This window comes from Meleagris gallopavo, chromosome 1, assembly GCF_905368555.1.
Source record: "Meleagris gallopavo chromosome 1, MGAL_WU_HG_1.1, whole genome shotgun sequence".
Classification (NCBI taxonomy): Eukaryota; Metazoa; Chordata; class Aves; order Galliformes; family Phasianidae; genus Meleagris; species Meleagris gallopavo.
The window spans coordinates 87,633,018-87,648,391 of record NC_139404.1 but is presented as its reverse complement, the minus strand read 5'-3'; the positions used below and the strand labels follow the sequence as shown (position 1 = coordinate 87,648,391).

At 42.1% G+C, this 15,374-nt stretch overlaps 1 protein-coding gene across 7 annotated transcripts in view; it reads right to left on the bottom strand.

Annotated features, from left to right (window-relative positions):
- Positions 1-15,374, bottom strand: part of PHLDB2 (pleckstrin homology like domain family B member 2) — a 68,840-nt gene that overhangs the window by 52,584 nt on the left and 882 nt on the right. For 5 of the 7 annotated variants that reach the window (XM_085239605.1, XM_085239629.1, XM_085239636.1 and 2 more), the window contains exons 2-3: positions 8,312-8,402; positions 3,751-5,099 (exon numbers count right to left, since the gene is read on the bottom strand). In XM_085239605.1, coding sequence (XP_085095731.1) covers positions 3,751-5,099; positions 8,312-8,360 — 1,398 coding nt within the window. In that variant the 5' untranslated portion in view covers positions 8,361-8,402. Of the gene's footprint in view, positions 1-3,750; positions 5,100-8,311; positions 8,403-10,552; positions 10,665-15,374 lie in introns of those variants that run through there. The other 2 variants (XM_085239610.1, XM_085239617.1) reach the window with 2 other exon arrangements.

Here is a 15,374-nt window from a genome sequence, read left to right as displayed (position 1 = left end):
AAGAGGAGGCTCAGGGGAAGATCTTACTGCTCTTTACAACTATCTGAAATAAGGCTGCAATGAGATGGCTATCGGCCTTTTCTCCTAGATATCAGTGACAGAATTAGAAAGGATGGCTTCAAGTTGCACCAGGAGAGGTTCAGGTTGAATATTAGGAAAAATTTTTTCTCAGAAAGAGCAATGAGGCAGTGGCACAGGCTGCCCAGGGAAGTGGTGGAGTCACCATCCCTGGAGGTGTTCAAGAACTGTGTGGATGTGGCACTGAGGAACATGTAGTGGGCATGGGGATGGGCTGATGGTTGGACTAGATGATCTCTAGATCATCTAGATCATCTAGTCTTTTCCAACCTTAATGATACTATGAGAAGGTACAACACCAAACATAACACAAGTACGTACAAGTCTTCTCTCTTTGGTGTATGGGAACACACTAAAATCTTCTGTTGTTATCATTCAAAAAAAAAAAAAAAAAAGTCCTGTGAATTTTCACTGTTTGTATTGTGTTTTTAAAATTCCGTGTATATTTATTTCTCTGAGTGATGAGAGGAGATCATTTGGTTTCACAAGTAGACAGCAGCAGCAGTCCAAAATGCAAATGTCCCAAGTGGCTTCTGACATTTAAAAAGCAAACTAAATGTAAGTAAGATTCACAGAATAATTTGTATGGGGGAAAAAAAAAAAAAAAAGCACAACAAAAGGAATGAAAATAAAGGGAAGAGATAAAGGGCAGACACCAGATCAAAAGACAATGTCTGCAGAGGCTTTATTGAAAACTTCAGATGAGAACCATAGAATCACAGGGGTTGGAAAGGACCTCTTGAGATCATCTCGTCCAACCCACTTGATAAAGTAGGTTTTGAACAGCAGGCTACACAGAAAAGTGTCCAGGCAGGCTTTAAATATCTCCAGAGAAGGAGACTCCACAGCTTCTCTGGGCAACTTGTCACCCTCAGAATAAAGAATTTTTTCCTCATGTTCACATGGAACTTCCCGTGTTCCAGTTTGTGCTTGTGCCCATTGCCTCTTGTCCTGTCACTGGGCATCATTGAAAAGAGCCCTGCCCCATCCACTTGACTCCCTCCCATTAGATATCTATAAGCATCAACAGGATCCTCCCTCAGTCTTCTCCAGGCTCAACAGTCCCAGGACTCTCAGCCTTTCCTTGTACTGGAGATACTCCAATGCCCTCTTTGTGGCCCTCCATGGGACTCTTTTTAGCAGTTCCCTGTACTTTTTGAACTGGGAGCCAAGAATTGGAAAGAGTACTCCAGATGTAGCCTCACCAGGGCAGAGAAGAGGGAAAGGATCACCTCCCTCGATCTGCTGACCACGCTGTTTTGAATGCACCTCAAAGAACATGAGCTGGCAAGAGCAACACATTAGCTCCATGCCAGCAGGACAGCTATGGATGCCAGCCAGGATGGTCTTCACTTTCTATCTGCATTGTAGCATGGTCTGATCCTCTGCAAGAGGCTCACGTTTCTGAAGAAGTCTCCAACTAGTCCTTCATACTTTGCTTTGAAGGCACATTATATCAGTTGAATAGTAATGCTTAGAAAGACTGGGTTTCCCTTGCCATTTACCCACCAGGTATTCAGTCAGGACTTTCACCCACCTCTGAGAATTCAAAGCATACAGATTTGCTATCCAAAGGCACTTATCTAGTGGTTGTATTGTGTCCTATTATTATTCCCTTGTTTCCTCCCCAAGATAGTCTTGAGCAGATCTGGATTGCCAATCTTCATCCATGTCACCTTCCACAAAATTAGATCAAGCTGTGCTTTGGAAGCTCAGACTAGATACTTGAGGACTCTGTTTGGACGGACTCATGTTTCCATCCTCCCAGAAGGACAAAAATAAAACAGCAGAGTTTGTGGATAAGCATTACGTGACTGGATTTAAAGAAAATAAAAAATAAATAAAGTAAAATACATTCCTCCCTTTCTTTCAGAGCACTGAAAACTTATCTGGGGGCTACTCAAGCCAGGAAGGAGGTGCTCTCCTGACATGCAGCTCTTCAACCAGCTAACTCAAAAAGAAGAAAGAAAAAAAAAAAATGGGGGGGGGGGGGGGGGAAATCAAGCAGAATCCTGAGCAGAAGATAAACTCAAGCCGAGGGAATTTTTTTAACGTTCAAATTATGTGATACGCAGAAAATACTACTGCTTTTTCATGAACTTCGACATGCTTGGAAAAATGTGAGGCAAACTCTCTTTAGAAAGAGTCAGAACTTGAAGGGACCTGTGAGTAAAGAAACAGTGCAAGGAAAATTAAGCAGCCATCACATCCAAACATAAAACCATAATAATTTTTAGTATTACTGAATACAAAAACAACCCTGTACCTTCAGTTCCTCACCACAAAAAATAAAACTCTTCTCCGTGAAATATAAATACACCCCACTGTAGTGTCTTTCAGGACTGATTACTGCTCGAGTTTTACATCAGCACCGTCTGGAACACTCTCTGATAAAAAGTCAGCACCACTTTGCACACGTCAAGCATCACGACTGGGAACAGAGGGAAGATTTCAAAAAGGAGTGGATCAACCACAAGGAGAAGGAGGGAGACAACCTTCATGCAGTTCTCCTCCTGCTTGCAGAAACCTCCTTTCTCTCAGGGCATGATCTGGCAGCTGGGCCACTCCACCCTTCACAGTATGGCCCAAGACACCAGAATGAAGCCAGCAGTGAGCAGCACTTGTCCCAGGAAAGAGAGGACCACCCTGACTACTTGGTCGTGTCTGGGCACATGAAGCTGAGCATCTTCACAGTGCCTTACAAAGGTACACATAGACAACAGCTCTGTAGGACAGTCGCAACAACATCCCATGGCCATTTTGCTCAAACCTACCAACATTTGAATTAAAGCACAAATATGAAGTTAACGTCTCAAATTTAAGACTCAATATCACACAAATGGGCTCTCAGTTTCCCTGTGGATGGTAAAATCAGCACAGTATGAGAGCATGCAAATAGGGCCAGATGGCCTCTGTAGTCACTGCAAGAACTTTCAAGAATTACTAAGCATTCTCTTAAAGCGATTCAATATGACATCATCTTTGACTATTCTGAAGAATAGTTATTTATTTATTTTTAACCTAAAAGTTGTTTCAATAACACATAGAAGTCACACCTCACTACCAATGTACTGCAGGGCTGAGGCCATACATGGTTTTAGTTGACCATAGACTTCTTGCAGAGAGAGAAGCTCTGTCCCATTTTGCTCCTCTCCATTCAGAGCAGAAGCAAAGCAAGAATGGGTGCATTTTAATGAAAATACTCAGACGGTGAAACCACAGGCAGGGTAAGCTGATGACAGACGTCGAACCAACATCAATGTATACGTGACTTCACAGCACAGCACACAGGACTCCAAGCTGCTTACAGGAGATGGGTTCATCCTACTCACTCACCACAAAGCTGTGCCATCAATTAAAACCAAAGTGCTGGATCCCTACAGTGTAACTTGTGGGTTTTAACAGAGCCCACAGGATAAATGATCACAATTTATGTATACTCCAGCTTATTTTTTTCTTTAAGATGGTTGAACAGCACAATCCATCTGAGCTAATGGAGTAGTACGCCATTTAATCATTAACTTCATGGACCACAGTAATAAAAAAACGCATCTGACGTTGGCAAAATTTACATTTCAATAGACAACAGCGTATGCTTTGCTACACTCTCACAATGGATAGAATTGGAAGTACCAACTGCCATGAAAAACTGAATGGAAAAGAAGAAATTACCAAGCGTTCCATCTCCTGCTCCCGAAGTCGCTCTTCCCGCTGCCTCCTGTGATAGTCCATGAGGTCTTCTCTCCCTGAAATGGAGCTGATGCTGTTCTTACGCTCTCTCACAGAGGTCTGCAGTGAGTTTGGTGTCTGTCTGTAACTTTCCAAGTCTGTATCATCAAATTCCATGGAACTGGTGGAGAGGTTTCTCCTGACAGAGAATGATCTGTCAAAATCCACAGGGGAGAATGAACTACTGGGACTTGTGCCTGAGAGTCCAAGTCTATCAAAATCATCAGGAATATACGAGGAAGAAGATGCTAAAAGCATTTTTTTAGCAATTCGAGGGCTTGCAGGAACGCTAAGAGTTGAACTAACATAGGGATTATTCCCAGAGAAAGAATTTGCATGTGGTAAAACCCCTGAGCTGCACGAAGAAAAATTCAGGTAATTATCAGCATCTAAAGCATTCTGAGGTAGATCCTTTTCTCCAAGTTTTTTCCTTTTAATATTACCCAAAGAGTTTCTTGGGGGCAAACTTAATGGCATCAATTGGCTTTCGGTTGATTTATGAAGCCTGGGTAGGGAACGGCTGTACATTCCCATATGACTTAGAGATCCACCGGAGTATTTCCTAGGGCGTGAGGCCAGAGTCTCCATCATCACATCCCTGTGTTTAACTGGCTTTGCATGAAGGGCCAGACCATCTTCAATATTCATTCTCCGACCTTGTTTTGGACTAGAAGGCATGCTGGCTGCCCCTGAATTGCTAACAGGAGAAAGCATCAGCTCGCTCCCTGAGCTGCCATTCCACATCGTAAGAAGAGAGCCTGAGATCTTCTTTGTGTCCAGCATTCCTGGCAAGTAGACATTGTCATACGACTTGTTTTTCTGGCTATACTTAGAGTAGTAAAACTTATCTGTGTGTCCAAGAGCTTTTTCATTTTCTCTGTTGGCATGAATATCAAAGTCTGTCCTTCCTAAATTGTACCCACTGAGGGATGGAGATGTGGCTGACAGGGAACTCAAATGCTTTACAGAGAAGCTTTTATCTGGAAGATACGGACTTTCACAAGGGAAGAGCTTGCCTCCTTGAATTTTGGTAACAGAGTGTATATTTTTAACACTGGTGGAAGGACTGGGTTTAGCCATCATAGGTTGTGAAAGGGTTAAGTAAGAACCAGCACAGTCCCCGTTTGTTTTAAATTTGAGACTTGATGAATATTTCTTCGTGTTGAGGTTTTCCATAATATCCTGGAGACCATTTTCAAGGGAATTCACCACAGAACCCTTTCCCAAACTAGCATTTTGTAATTCCATCTGGTTTTGTGTGTGGCTATACTCTGCCATAATCTTACTGGAATCTGTAAGGAAGAGAAAACAGGAAGAAAAAGTTCTTAGCGAATAAGTAACCTCTTGTATATGTATGTCTGCATATTAACTTGAAAAGAATGCTTTTCCTAAACATTGTCGTGCTTATAATAAATGTCTCAGATCATTAGAAAAAGCAAGATATAAGCAATCTTCTAATCTCTATTTTAGCAAAAATTGTAGCATAACAGAACAAAAAAGAAACAGACTCACTACCAAATTCACATCGCAGACCAGCAATAAAGCTGGGAAGATATCAGACTCTTTCTTTGTTGTCTTATCCATTGCAGGACTTTCAGTCTTTGTAAGCCTGAGTCTCACAAGATGTTATTTTTCTGATTTTTTACAACTGAGGAACTGAGATACACAGAGAAGATACAAAGCTGGCAGCAAAGGAAAGAACTGAATGCAATTCTTTCAGGATACAGGTCCTGTTCTGGGTGACTTTTTCTTTTAGCTTGTGCAACTAATGCATTTGAGCCCTCAATAAAGCTCAGTTCAAAGCTCACAAAGCATTGGCTACCTTTCTGCTCACTCCAAGGTCTGCCATACAAAGCTTCATGGAAAATCAACACCTGTTTTTAAAGGTATTTCAGCTCAGTACTCTAATGTTCTTAAAATAAAAAGTTTGTAACTACATCTGCAGAGAACAGTGGAAAGGATTGTCCCAAGCAAGTGTAACGTTAGGATCCATGAACAATAACAATCATATGAGCATTAAAAAAAAAAGAAAAAACATGGACAGGGGTTTCAAAATGCAAGTCCTCTACCTAAGCTTAGAATTGTAACTTACATGCTGGGGTGGAACACAGACAAAAAAGAATTTTGTTGTGCTGGATGTTACTGTTCACTGACACGTCAAGCCCAAGCCTACAGCTACGAGTCCCACTCTGCAGACAGCAGATAAAAGAATTCAGCTCCTGACAGCATCAGTCACTGCAGGAGATAAACAGGCCCTTGATGTAAAAATGGCACCATAAACATTTCCAACAACTCCTTGGATGTGCCACACTGTGCTTTGAGCTAATAAGGCAACCACTCTTCAGTGTCAGTTCCTGCAGCGTCCCTGAGCACAGCTTCTGGAAACGTGGGTCAGCTCTGGGATTTTCTCTTGGCTCAGTCACATTCCACTTGTGACATCAAACCATCTCAGAATGTCACTCTGCAAGAAAACCTAACATCCTAACCTGTAAAGTGCTTTTAAAAGCCTCTGAGGTGATCCTTTAATCCTCTTCTGAGTACCACTTCAAACAATTATATGAACCCAGACACGGAATTTGGATTTCTACCCCCCAGTGGAACTGCAGAGCAGAACAGAGATGATCCAGTTTCACTGCAGTTCAAACATTAGGTGGAAGGTGGCAATGCATTCTTCGAGTGAATCCCTGTTTCTGGGACCTTTGTTGCTGACAATCTCCTGGATGACTGTCCTGGGCATCATTCAATATATACCTATTCAACAGGCTACTGGAAATGAGTTCTCACCCTACACCACCTATGGTGAGTCTAAATGCATAACAAAACTTTCTCCTCAATTCCTAAGGAACAAATCTGTACATTTAAAAACAAAGGTAATCATCATCAATAACATAATTCAATAGGCAGAAAAATGGTCAACATTACGAACACAAAGTCTCCTTGTGCATGGCATTTCTGGCTAACCACGTGTTAAGACAAGTCCTACTAGTAGCAGAAAACATTATCTTGCAGCTTTAGGTCCAAACCTCAGATTTATCACTGCACAGAATTTAATATTTTTCTTAAGCTGACTGATGTTATTTGCTGTAATTTTAATGCATTCATTTTGATGATACAGTTAAGTTGCCTTTGAACCAGTAAGTTCAAGAACTCTGTCATATCATCATTGCTGTGAGTCAACTTCTTATAATGTGACATTTTACTTGCATTTTTAACTGCTTTCTTAAGTTTTGATGAACAGCAACAATGAAGTGCAAATGAACAAAAGGAGGAATGTGATCGTGTTCAAGACGAAACAAAGCATCTGAAAAAGATCAAGCACTCATCGTATTAGTGGTGTTATGAGGAAGAAGATATAAGAGCTGTTGGAGAGAACAAAGCACAATGTGTATGCCTTGTATGCTTATCCTTCCATTGTACAACAATAACCTAACTTCCATCTACCCTCTTTCCTCTTCCCTTTTCCAGATCTCTCTTAAAATTAACTGAGAGTTAATCTCACATCAAGAACATACTGTCCAAATCGTAACTTGAACACAGCTGAAGTTCAACTGGCTTTGCATAAATTCCACTGACTCTTATATAAATAGCTTAGCAGACACATTAATGGGACATTATAATTGTTTATTACTCCCTTGCAACACCAGTGGGGCACATCTCATTCTGCAAAGACTAACTGCTTTTGCCAAAAAACAAGTTAGCTCATGGAAACTTTTAGGCTCATTCACTACAGCAATGAAGGGTTCGTTGTACTTTAAATCCAAACATATATAACAAAAAAAGGCCACAATACCTTTATGTAGTCATGTGGATTCAACTTTTCTCTACAATATCTAATGCAAATTCTGCCACATTTTCAGTTCCAGTATGAGTGCCCACAATCTTAAGGTTAAATCCCAACTGGACTGCAGCACACGTTTAACTGAATCTTAATTTCTTCCCACAAGCCAGATCATGTTTTGTTTTGTTAATCTGTAAGGTAATGCCTGGGATGAGGCTTTATGAATAAGCCATTATTTGTTGCATGTTCTGTCTGATGCTGCCTTCACAGCAACCAGGCAAGGAGCTCCAGCCCATGAACTGTACAGGATCTGTCCTGCCCCAAGGTCAGCCCAAGCTCACACTTGGTAACCTTCGATGCACAGTTCAAGGTTCCGTGCTTAGCAAAGCACTTGCTGCCAGGGGCTATACAGATGAAAATTCTTCCTTTTTTTTTTCTCCCTCTCTCCTTTTTCCCCCCCTCATTCCTTTCCTTTTCTGTCACTCCAAGTTCTTTAGCTGGGGGTCACTGATTTATATTCCAGCCAGACATTAAACAGATGGGGGAGGGCTGGCTGGCTGTAGTGTATCCAGCTGTGGCCCTGTTTTAGCTGGTGAAATGAGTTAGAGACGGAAGAATGGAGCGCTGATCTTATCTATGTGTAAGCGGAAAGGGAGGACCAAAATCAATAATAAATCCTGAAACACCTCAGTAAATTTACAAAAAAACTTCATTTCTATTAATTACCTGAACCAACATTCTGAAAGGACGAGGCGTTACTTCTGTTTGGCATCATATTCACCTTCTATGTGATAGTTAAAAGAAACTTAATTTTGACCTGCAAATAAAATAAAGAAGAAAAAAAACGTTGCTTTAAGAAAGGTATTCTGAGAACATGTTTCAAGTGCATGGTACAGACCAAAACTGACTTTTCTTCACGTAAAATTTCCACATGTATTTTTCAAAAAGAAACAAGTTAAAAGATGTTTAGAAAGTGCACTCCATGTTTAATGTGGAGGCTGTGGAAAAAAAAGCGACTGGAGTTGTTTTATCAGTTTAGAAGTCCATAAAATTTCATTTGATAATCTGCCGTTATCTATGATCCCTGACTCCGTGCAGGCAGTTACTAGTCACAGCTCCCGAGCAATGTTTGCATTCCTGTGGTTTCCTTAAGAAATTGTTAGGAAGGTTGGACTCTTCTGCAGAAGATTTTATTTTTGAGAGCCAAAAGCCCAAATTCAGCCCACGCAATACCAGCATCCTGCAATCATGACAAAACCTATATTGAAACAGGTATGCAAAACACAGAAAATATTTTGGCAAGACGTGATTTCTGAGGCTCCAAGGGAGCTGGGTGAGGAACGCAAACAGGTTCTTTAAAGTTCATTAGAAATAAATAAATTGATGCAGCTACAACAGAAACTTGGCTTAGCAGAAATGCCAAAATTGTATCCCAGCCACTAAACACTAAAATTAAATTTAAATCCAAATAGAACGTCTCTAGAGGGTTACTCTGTTTATGAAAGGTTGAAAAACAGGCTTTAAAGGAATTGCACCCTGTGACAAAATTAATGGTGACCGTCTGTAGGTCCTCTGTGTTTTAATTCTGGGTGAGCAAACAGAAACGTGGCAGAAGAACAAGTGAGGAACAGAGACAGATGACTGATGTCGCCTACAGATGAGCCACCTATTTGTCCTCGGTAGTCACAGCCTCAGCATTTCGGGTCACCGCTGCACGGAATCTTCTTGCCATGGCTTTTTCACTGGAGAACAGCCTTAGAACAGGAGCTGCCTGCTAAATCCCTCTGGAAAGAAGCTTCCTTGCAGTAACCTCTGGCTTTTCTCCCACCCTGCTGGTCCCCTCCCTTGCTGTGCCAGGCAGGCCCTGTCCCTCCCCTCTTACTTCACGAATCACATCTGTGCTGATCTCACTTCACAGCACTTTCTCTCTATACAGAGGTCATTCCCCACTCCTTCTAAGGAGAGAGTTTCCACTCTGTTGGGCATTTCTCCTCACAGCAAGAGGCTGCCTTCACCCTGACAGCCCTCTCCAGGAACGGGAGACGTGGGCACTGTGAATGCAGTTCTGCTCTTAGGAGGCCTCCACTTGGGGCTTCGGCACCGCAGGCTTTGTGTGCTCCAGGGCAGACGGTAGGAAATGGACTGGAAAGTAGACAATTTTTTCATCCATAAGTGTCACGTTCAGCAGGCAATTTTGTTGACGCTGAACGTCTACCATCTCTGAGACCCAGACCTTGAACATCTACCATCCCCAAGACCTCATAGGGTCTCCCATCCCATGGAGAGATCCCTTCCTGCTCGCCTTGCCTCCTCTTATGAGTGGCTGGTGATCATGAACTCTTCCAGCCCAAAGCTCTGAAGCCTTAGAGGCTTCCCCACCAGGAAGGACCAGCTGGTACTCTGTCTTTTGCCGGCTGGCAAAACATTAAGCAACAGGACAGAAATGCCAGTAAAGTGGCTGCTACCTTCCCACCTTCACACAGTGTGTGTGCACACAAAGCACTGTTAAAAGGCATTTTCATAACAATGCTCCTCAAAAAGGAGTGGACCCTAATTTTCTCAGCACATGTTCAACTTCACATGGAAAACTAGTGACTTGCAAACTTTCACACTATTCTGTAACAGAGTGTAACTGTATCATTGATCAGAAAACTAAACTACGGACAACTTGGAATGAAAAGACAGAGGAAAGATTTGCTTTGAAAGGAAGGATAAGAAATACATCTAATACCTTTCTGCATCTCTAGCATTACTGCTTTATGATTAAGATGACTGGTAAGATCACTAAAAAATAATTTAAAAGCCCATCCCTTCTATCCTGTAAGATGATGGCTACCACTTAATCAATACGACAAATTTTAAAAAGCATACAGGTGAGAGGAAAGGATTTCTATGTAATTGAAAATTCAGTCTTCCGTTTGGTGAACTCATTTTCCCAACAGTCAAAAGGAAGAATGTATTTCTTACGGTTAAATATTTATACAGCTTCGGTTCCAGTTTGAGAATTCATTACATAACTCTCTCCTTAGAGAATGAGAGATCAGAGAGGTCATCACTTAACAGTAGTTGGATCTGGGGAGAGAAAAACTATCTGAATTTTTCACCTGTGAACATAAGCAACAAACTTCAAAAGAACTTGGGAGTTAAACTAACAGCTCAAACCCAATAGTTCTTCTCCTCACATGAAATCATACTCTTTCAGGTTAAGATTAAGCAGGACTTTGTCCAGCAACCAGCAAGGCTGATCCTCATGACAGAGCACACACTGCACTCAGCCTTGTCTGGAACGAAGTAAAGTGACTTCATCTGGGATTTATGGTCATCTGAAGTGAATGTAGACAGCATTACCAATCACGTTTCATCCCTGCAGTGCCCAGGCCAAATTAAGTTTTGTTTTACTAACGACCAGAAGACACTGTGATTCATGGCTCAAACAGGCGGCGAGACAAACAAAGGATTCCATTTCTAAGGTATTATAACACAGGGTTGCTTTATACCAAACATCCATCCACTCAGCTGAGCAGAACAGATCTACAGCTCCACATAATGCAGGTACAGCTTTGCACAGTTTTTATTCCAGACATTTAGGGTGTTATTTCCTCACTGCGTGGGCTCTGTTCCCTTCCTTCAGTTTCAGCCTGAACTGACAGCCTCCTCTCCTCAGGACAAGCTGCTGCAGCACACTGGTCACTCCTGTGTTACCAACAAGCCCCTCACAGTGCCTCAGGAATAGCTACTGCGTTCCTCAGACTGAAAATAAACAGCCATTTTTAAACAAAGTTCCTAAAATTGACCATCTGCTCTCTCAGGCTTCTCTGCGCTTCATTGTTTCTTCATTCCTGGTTTCCCAAACAACACTACAAGTAGCACCCGGCAGCTCCTGTCCCCTCTCATGTCCCTGACATTTCCCTTCAGGAGCTCGCACTGCAGCAGCATACAGCCACCCAAAGAAAACAGATGAAACTCCATTGTGCTCTGCAAAAAAAAAAAAAAAAAATTCTGCTAAGTTTTCCCAACACAAAGAAAGTTTGGTGAATGAGTGCTGATGGCTTCAGTGCCTGGAGTTGCAACTTTCCCATGGAATAGCACACCTGTACCCAAAAATGGGCTGCTCCGATCCTAAGACCATTTACTTTTTTCCTGCAGAATCTTAGGACAGTGCACTTGTTCACAATTAAAGCAAGACTGTTACTTTTTTTCCCTCCTCTCTTATTTTTTATTTATGAAAAGTACTGATAGGCTCACTTACATGGTTAGGAAAGTGAACTTTGTGGAGCTCTGCAGTTTACCTCCAGAAACACCGAAGTGTAAATCAGCCTTTCCCCAGTCCATTAAAGCCTACTGCCAACAAAAGCAATACATTCGCAGCAAGGCACCTGCATAACTCAGTTGAGATGTTATACCCAAGGCCTAGGGAATGAGCTCATCCTTAAAGAGGGACCATGGCCATCTCTGCCAAAAGCTCAGGAACTCAGCAAGGCTGCTATCTTAAAGTCCACTTAAACATCTCAATTTCCTCCTCCTTCTCCCCCACAACCTAGTACACCAGACCTTAAGCTACAGCTAATTTCCTGCCAGCACAGCTCTGAAAATCTTCCAGTCCCTCACTTTCCACAATATAGAATAGACATAGCCTGCAATATGCCAGTGTGAATGACTACGAAGTCTGGTTATGGAGCTTTCATTCCCAACGCTCACCCTCTGGCACATTCACTAGACTAAATAAATTAAAAGGCAAATATCTGCAAATCCGATTTGATGAAGTCCCTCCCTTGTAACCCTGCACGTTTCCGATGTGGAAAAAGGAGTGGCAGAGGAAGTCACTCTTACAGCTTATCTCTTCCTTTGAGAAATTATTGTGCTGGATATTGGAGAAGGAGCAGAAAAAGGGAAATGCAGTAACAGAAAAAATCCTACATAGCTTCATCCTCATAATAAACTACATCTATTTTTCTAGTATAACTACACCAATGGTTCCGAAAACTGCACCAGATTGCACAACTGCTCAGGATTTTTAATTGCTCCACCCTAATGCATAAGCATGAGTCTCTCCTTTATGAGAGTTGATGTAAACCATTTACTCTTTCTAGCAAACTGAAACCACATACTCATTTTTATCAGGTCAGGAAAACTGGCAATTTTAAATACCCGTCAAAATCAAAAACGTTTATTACCATTTAAGTACCACAGTTTGATTGCAAATAGAAGACATCACCTTACTAGAATGTCCACATGAAAAATTCAGTGCAAATAACAGAAGCTACACTATAACAGCTACTCTTACCTGGAATTGAAATCGTTCAAGTCCACATCTCAAAGGACCTTATCTTACTCCTATGCACAGGTAGGACAAGAAATTAAACCACTTACTCAAACAGCATTATTTCAGCAGACATCCTTACCCCTCCCTTACTTCTTGGTCACATAAATCACTGTTTCATCTGGATTTGTTCACTGAGCTAAGCAGAGGTTAACACTGCTATTTTAAAATGAGAGTTCATTGTTTTCTGCCCAAACAAAATCCACCAAGAGGCAGAAATGTTTTAGAAGAAATTCCTGCTGAAACAATGAACTCCTTTCTTCATGCCGAAAAACAGGACTGGCAAAGGACAAGCCAGCTTCAGGTTGGCTTAGTATCTCTCTGGTAGTGAAGCTTAGGAGTCAGCTACCCAGCCCACACCAGCTTACCACCATGCACCAATATCATGGAGCTCCCAGGCCTTTGTCAAGCACTATTTCATCTACTCTTTTTCTGTCAAAAAAAAAAAATAAAAACTGAGTGTGCTAAATCAGGATGTAAAAATTCACACGGACTTGGCAAACAGAGAGCTCTGCTGGTGGCTAATGGCCTATGACTGCTTGTATCTAATTGCACAGACTAACAAAAAACAAACAACATCTGGCATAGCAGGAAAAGTACATAAATACATTCACTTTCCATATCTGAAACCCAGGAAATGCAGACTTTCCCGATTTAAAATTTGAGGAAAGAGGTTGGGTGAAAAAAAAATTATGAACCCAAACTCATACACTGTAGAGGAGTAGAAAGACTTCAAAGAGAAGTTCCTACTTTCCTAACCTGACAGGATACCTTTGCTGTTAGGATGCCCCTAATATATTCAATAAGAACTTGCCATACACAGCAGGTGAGTGAGTCCCAGAAAATCTAAGAGGCTAGAGAAACTACTCAGAACAACTCCTAAGATTTATTTTTTTTCTCTGAGGCGGGAGTGGATGCCAGGGTTGCTTCTTGGACATCCTTACCATTTTTCTCCTATCTTCCCATTACGTTTTCCCACTCACTCAGCCAACCTTCGCCCATGATATGCTTCCCTCTGTGCTGATTTCTTTCACTGCCACTTTGTGCCTGTCAGTTCCTTTGTTAATCAGCAGCCTTCACTGCCCACTTACTCTGACAGTTTCTCTTATTCCGTTTGTCCCTTTCTCCTCAATTTGTCTCCTTCCTGAGACGCTTGCCCTGTATTTCCAAACATCCCCTCCAGCTCTTCAGCGCGCCTTCATTTTCCAGCACTCTCAGTGCAGCAGAGATGCCCCCAGACTAAATGTTCCACATCATAATTGCTCAGCAAACCACATCATGACAGTGGCAGCTTGAGAAGCTTCAAACTGTCGGGACGTACCCACTGCGGGCAGCAGTGCTACCAAACCACAGGCCTGCCTACACAACACACCACAGCACTTATCAGCAGGATTTTGTTCCATTGAGCAAGGAATACAGGTGCTATACCTACAGTTATAGTACTTAATATAATGAAGGCAGTTAGCTTAATAGTTCACTGAAAATCTGATCCCACTTGCAGACTTGAGGAGGAGAAAAACAAGCTTCATGTTTATAGTTTTCCCTCCTACACTGAGGTGTGTGGAGAACCTTCTGCAGGGAAGAACTCCCAGATTTCCTCATTTGTGCCCCACTGCTCCGAAACAAAAGCCGAGTGACAAGCATCTGCTCCGAACACGCTAAGCAGGGCATCACCTTACAGCTGGTTGGCTAATGCACTGGGATGCACTGCTTGCGGTGCTGGCTGTTCTACACACCAGCATTATCTGTTTGCTCTAACAAATGAAGATGGGGAGAATGCACTACACGCGCAGTGAAGGCAGCATTAACTCTTTCGCCAGCAATCAACATTTTTCCCCGCACTTTCATTATTACAGCTGTTCTCGGGATCCTGAAGCAGAAAAAACAGACTAGACCTCTCCATCCAAAATCCCCTGCTCCTTCAGATCCAAAACCCCTCAATTCTTCAGGTCCCAGCCAATCTCAAGGCAGACATGCAATCTTCATCCCACCCACCCCTGTGCCTCCCACCATAACAAAAAATACTCCAAGTCTGAACTTTGTTCCTTTCCTGAAATGGTCAACTTCACATATTTTCAAGAAACCAGTTGCTGATGTATCTGGCAAGCCCTGATAAGAACCAATTTAGAAAAAAATGACTGCTCTTCCTGTCCTGGTTGCTCTCAAAGATTTCCATTCCCTCAGTGAGAACATGGACACGCAAAAAAGCTGATTTAGCATTTGACAAAACGGAAAGACATTTATGGTGCAGAGAAGGAACTACTTAAAGCAACCACAGCAAAGGTATCAGTGGCTCTGGCAAGAGTAAAGTTTTGCTATCCGAACCCTCTAAAAACTAACACTCTCTCAGTTCTCTCTCTAACAGCACAGGTGAGCACTCTCTTGTGTTCTGCTAACTTCTTTTTCTCCTACATCCCTTCCTTCTGCTAGAGCAAAGCAAGCCTACCTCCGTGCCGGCAATCCCACTTG